The sequence below is a fragment of the Alosa pseudoharengus genome, unplaced genomic scaffold (genome assembly GCF_046254945.1).
Source record: "Alosa pseudoharengus isolate Yale_2024_CS ecotype anadromous, Long Island Sound unplaced genomic scaffold, YU_APseudo_1.1 YU_APseudo_1.1_scf_9, whole genome shotgun sequence".
Taxonomy (NCBI): Eukaryota; Metazoa; Chordata; class Actinopteri; order Clupeiformes; family Clupeidae; genus Alosa; species Alosa pseudoharengus.
In genome coordinates, this window is record NW_027468881.1 from 21,408,950 (window position 1) to 21,413,949 (window position 5,000).

General features: G+C 45.9%; 1 protein-coding gene across 1 annotated transcript in view; it reads left to right on the forward strand.

Moving 5' to 3' along the window:
- sox18 (SRY-box transcription factor 18) overlaps positions 1–3,303 on the forward strand; it is a 4,373-nt gene extending 1,070 nt beyond the window's left edge. Inside the window, exon 2 of the mRNA XM_076276276.1 lies at positions 1,011–3,303. Coding sequence (XP_076132391.1) covers positions 1,011–2,086 — 1,076 coding nt within the window. The 3' untranslated portion in view covers positions 2,087–3,303. The remainder of the gene's footprint in view (positions 1–1,010) is intronic.
- The last annotated feature ends 1,697 nt before the right edge of the window (positions 3,304–5,000 follow it).

Below are 5,000 nucleotides of genomic sequence, written 5' to 3' on the forward strand. Positions count from 1 at the left end.
ATGCTGCTGTCTGCGCTGTCAGAACTCATTTAAGATGTGGCCTGGGGGAGACCAGCTAGCGCTCACTGCCAACTGTTGTTTGTGAAGAGTCCCACTCTCCCTTCATGTGTGAACGCACCACTTTACTGCACAATTCAGCTGCGCTCAACAGGCAATTTTGTCAATTAAATATAAATATAAAGCATTAAACCGAATAGAATAAAATAAAATGAAAGGAATCATGTCTTTTCATCCTTTTATAAATGTGCCACTTAAATGATTCAAAAGAAAATGTGTTTAGCAGAAGAATCTGAAGCAACCGCATTAGAGTCTGACACTAATGATTAGAAGAAATATTTGTTAGTTGAAAGTAGCTGTGTAATTGTACAATTGTGTAATCTTTTGTTAATACACTATTCATTCTAACAGACCCAGAGAAATGAAAAATAACTGCTGGAAATATACCTGATGTGAAATAATATTTATTACTCCAAATACTGTCTCTTGACAATAAATAAGCCTATTTGGTAATTTCTTAAGCAACACAAAGGCAGGCTGTTTGTGTATTGTCTGTTAAAACTAAATCCCCGCCCTCCCGAGTCTAAAGCTTTCTTTCCACTCAGCACTCATCATTTCATCATTCTTATTTACTGCCTGTACATATAATGAGGGAGAATTAACAGACAAACAAACAGGGTTTTGAGATACTTTAAAAGAGAGTGTGTGTGCCAGGACTGAGTATGTGTGCGTGGTGTGTGTGTGTGGTGTGGGGATTTGTTTGTGTGTGGTGTGTGTGTGTGTGTGTGTGTGTGTGTGTGTGTGTGTGTGTGTGTGTGTGTGTGTGTGTGTGTGTGTGTGTGTGTGTTTGTGTATGAGAATGAGAGAGTGTTTATTTGTGTGTGTGTGTATGTGAGAGAGAGAGAGTGTGTGTTTGTGTATGTGTGTGTGTGTGTGTGTGTGTGTGTGTGTGTGTGTGTGTGTGTGACTGAGTGTGATCGTGCTGATAGCTGTGCTCTTGTTTCGTACCACAGGCCAGTCGTGGAAGGCCCTGAGCACGTTGGACAAGCGTCCCTTCGTGGAGGAGGCCGAGCGTCTCCGTCTGCAGCACATGCAGGACCACCCCAACTACAAGTACCGGCCGCGCCGCAAGAAGCAGGCCAAGAAGATGAAGCGCGTGGAGTCCAACCTGCTGCTCCACGGCCTGGGTCAGGGCATGGGAGGGGGGCCGGTGGGTGGAGACGGCGGCTACCCCCACCCCCATCATCACCACCACCACCACCACCTGCTGGGCTTTCGGGAGTCGGCCTCAGAGCTGGAGAGCTACGGGCTGCCCACGCCCGAGATGTCGCCGCTGGACGTTCTGGAGGAAGGCGGCGGCGACGTGAGCATCTTTTTCCCGCCACACATGCAGGAGGATGGAGCGCTGGCGCCATGGGTCAACTACCACCACCAGCACCAACACCCCCACCCACACCACACCCAGGGGCAGCACGGCCCACACCACGCCGGCAACAACCACCACCACCACAACCACAATCCCCACGGCATGAGCCATGTGCATCCCCACCCACACCAACACTCCCACCCTCACCTCGGCCAGAAGTCTCCCCTGGCCTGCCGCCCAGTCCAGGAGAAGTGCCTGCCTCCAGAGCCCACGAACGCTCACTCCCTCCCCCACAATCACCCCCACTACCCGCAGGCCTCCTTGTCTGAACCTGCCAAAGCCCCCCTAGGCGCCTCGTCCACGGCTGGATACTACAGTCAACTGTATGGCAACACACCCCAGACCGCCTTCCCCTCACACCTGGGCCAGCTCTCCCCACCTCCAGAGACCCCTACGGCGGCCTCAGCTCCGCCTGCTCCTCCTCAAGCCGGCCTGGACTCTGTGGACCAGCTGGGTCCCTCCTCGGAGTTCTGGAGTGAGGTGGACCGCCACGAGTTTGACCAGTACCTGAGTGCCAGCCGGACTCGTCTGGAGGCGGGGTACGGAGTGCCCCTGTCCAAACCTGGTGGGCGGCTCTCCTCGTGTGAGGACAGCAGCCCTCTCATCTCTGCCTTGTCGGATGCCAGCAGTGCCGTCTACTATAGTACCTGCATCACTGGATAAACGCACACTCTCTCTCTCTCACCCCCCCCCCCCACACACACACACACATGCACACTCCCTCTTTTTTTCTGTTACTCTTTCATCCTTCTCACTTTCTTTTCCACATCAACTGCTAAAACCACTACAGTGCCTTGGTCACTGCTCCACACCTTTGCTACTTACAACGTCCATCACAACCCCTCTTCTTTTCACTGGCTCAGGTAAAATCTGCTACTACCCCGCAGGCTGCATTCTAGCAGGCCATTGTGTCAATGTAGTCCCATTCCTCTGGCTATATCTCTATTTTTTCTCAGTCCTTTTTAACCTCAAAAGTAAATTCTGTTTTTGTTTCACCGAGGGAGCCCACAGTTGTTAAAACTTCTGTCTAAAACTTCTGGGTAGACTGGAAAGTTACAGTGGAGAGGGCCTTCCAAGTCCCTGGCTAGATTTTGGTTGCCCTGCTCTATAATCTACTTCAGGTTACTGTAGGCCTCAAGTGCCTCTTTAAGTCCTGTAAATCAGTGTGCGAGTTCTACGGTTGTCCAGTGGCAGATAAGAGAAAATGTGAATATCTCCAACCATATATTTTTTTTCTCCTCAGATGTTTTCTATGCGCCATATTGTTTGTTTATGATTTTTTTCTAAAATGACAATGTATTTAAATTTGCACTGGGTAGCCCCAATAGCAAACCTGTCTGAAATGTATGTGAAACCACTGTCTAATACACTTTGAGGATTAAAAAAAAAAAAACTTTGTTTTAATGCTCCATTGAGGAGGCCTTCAGATCATCTCAGCTCCCTCATCTCATGTGTGTTTACCAATGATGATATATGTCTTTTAAGATGAGGTTAAGTAAATGTTTGTCTATGTTTGTCAAGGAATGTAAATTATTTCTTGTTTTGTCATAAAGTCTCCCATGGCTTCGATTTGGACTTGAGCGTCGGTTTTGTTTATACATGAAGCATATTTCTGAAGTCTCAAAGTCAGCTCTTGAGACATATGTCAGGACTGGTAATAACTCCGCAGCTTTTGGTAATAATTATCTTCAAATAAAAAGAGTTTGCAATAAAAAAAATGTCTCAAGAGCTATTAAATCAAAACAATTAAATTGAAAACACACAATTGTAAATAGGATTTCATCGAAATTCTTTCCCACACCACAGATTGCATGTGTAGTTTTTTTTCTCTAAATGTTATATCTGTAAATATCTATTCTTTTGTAATGGATGGGAGCATTTGTACATGATGTGCTTTTTTGAGTATTTGATAAAATAAAGTAATTTTTAACTTTAACAGAGTGTTTGTATGGACAGCAAGTGTGCGGTTGATTGATCCTATTCTTCTTATCGTCAGCTCATCAAAGACATTTGGAGTCTGATTCTACTCGATCTGTTTGTGTTACAGTATGTGTCAAATGAGTGATGTCAAATTCGATTGTGAGTCTGGGGGGATTTTTGCTTTTCGGAGAAAGAAGGGAACAGAAAAAAAAGAGAGAGAGAGTAGGAGAGAGACAGAGAGACAGAGAGAGAGGGAGAACGTGGACGAGTGTTTGAGCTGTAATCCACTCCTCTGTCTCCTTCCCTCCCTCCTGGATTTTTGATCAGCCACAAAATGAGTTTGGCTCTCCAAGCTATTTTTTCCCCTCAAACCACTGACAAAAAGAAAACATTTTGAACCAAGGAGAACAAAACTCAAACTGTCTCTCGCCTGTGCAGACCAAGAAAATCAATCTAAGATTAAAGAAAATGGCCCTTGCTGTTGACTCAGATGCAGAGATGGGGCTTAAACATTGCAGAGTGTTTGACTGCTCCAAAGGGGAGAAGGGTTATTTGTGTTTCATTTGCATATTGGACACGAAACACTTTATACGTGAGTGTGTACTTAATAAGTGAGAGTGTGCTGTGTGTCTGTGTGTGTGTTTGTGTGTGTGTGTGTGTGTGTGTGTGTGTGTGTGAGTGTGTCAAAGACTGAATCGTTTGAGAGGGTGTGTGATTTTTTCGATTTTGTTTCCTTCAGTACTATGCGATTCATTTGTGATTAATTAATTAAAGTATACTGTCCCTCCAGTTTTAGTACATGCGGTTAGAATCTGGGCTTGGGGTTCAGTTTAGGGTTAGTGTACAAAACCGTACTCGCTCAAACGTACTCTGTTATAACAGGCACCGTCATGGGATGTGTGTGTAGTTCGCTCAATGTCATTTTTTTCTACTTTTGCAAATGAATCTCATTGTTTGCACATGAGGCATGTGTGTGGAATTAGTTCTTCCCCTCCCTCATCTGTCTGTCTGTCTGTGTGTGTGTGTGTGTGTTTAGATAATGCCTTAATATTCTGCTTTTATGTCCTCATGGGATTCTGGGCATGTTAGGTGAATGACATAGCAGAGACTGTGTTGTTCAGGGCAGTGTGTGTGTGTGTGTGTGTGTGTGTGTGTGTGTGTGTGTGTGTGTGTGTGTGTGTGTGTGTGCGTGCGTGTGCGCATGTGTGTGTGCTTGTGCGTGTGCTTGTGCGTGTGTGTGTGTGCGTGTGTGTGTGTTTTGTGTGTGCGTGCATGTGTGTGCGTTAGGTCAGGTGTTGGATGATTCACACAGCTAATTAATTAACCATAAAATTAGCAGGCATGTCAAAACAGAGGAAGATCCTGGGGAAATTGGTGGATAGTTGGAATGTGTGTGTGTGTGTGTGTGTGTGTGTGTGTGTGTGTGTGTGTGTGTGTGTGTGTGTGCACGAGTGTGTATTTTCACTAATGGGGGGAAGGATGTTGAAGGGAAGAGGTGCTTTTTCTGTCCAAACACCTCACCCTCTGTCCGTCGGTGCAAATGGAAAAAATAACACAGCTCTGGCAGGTTGTTTGATTTTTCTCTCACATCTGTAAATCAGCATGGATCGCCTTTTACAAGGAGCCGTGTTTGTGTGTGTGTGTGTGTGTGTGTGTG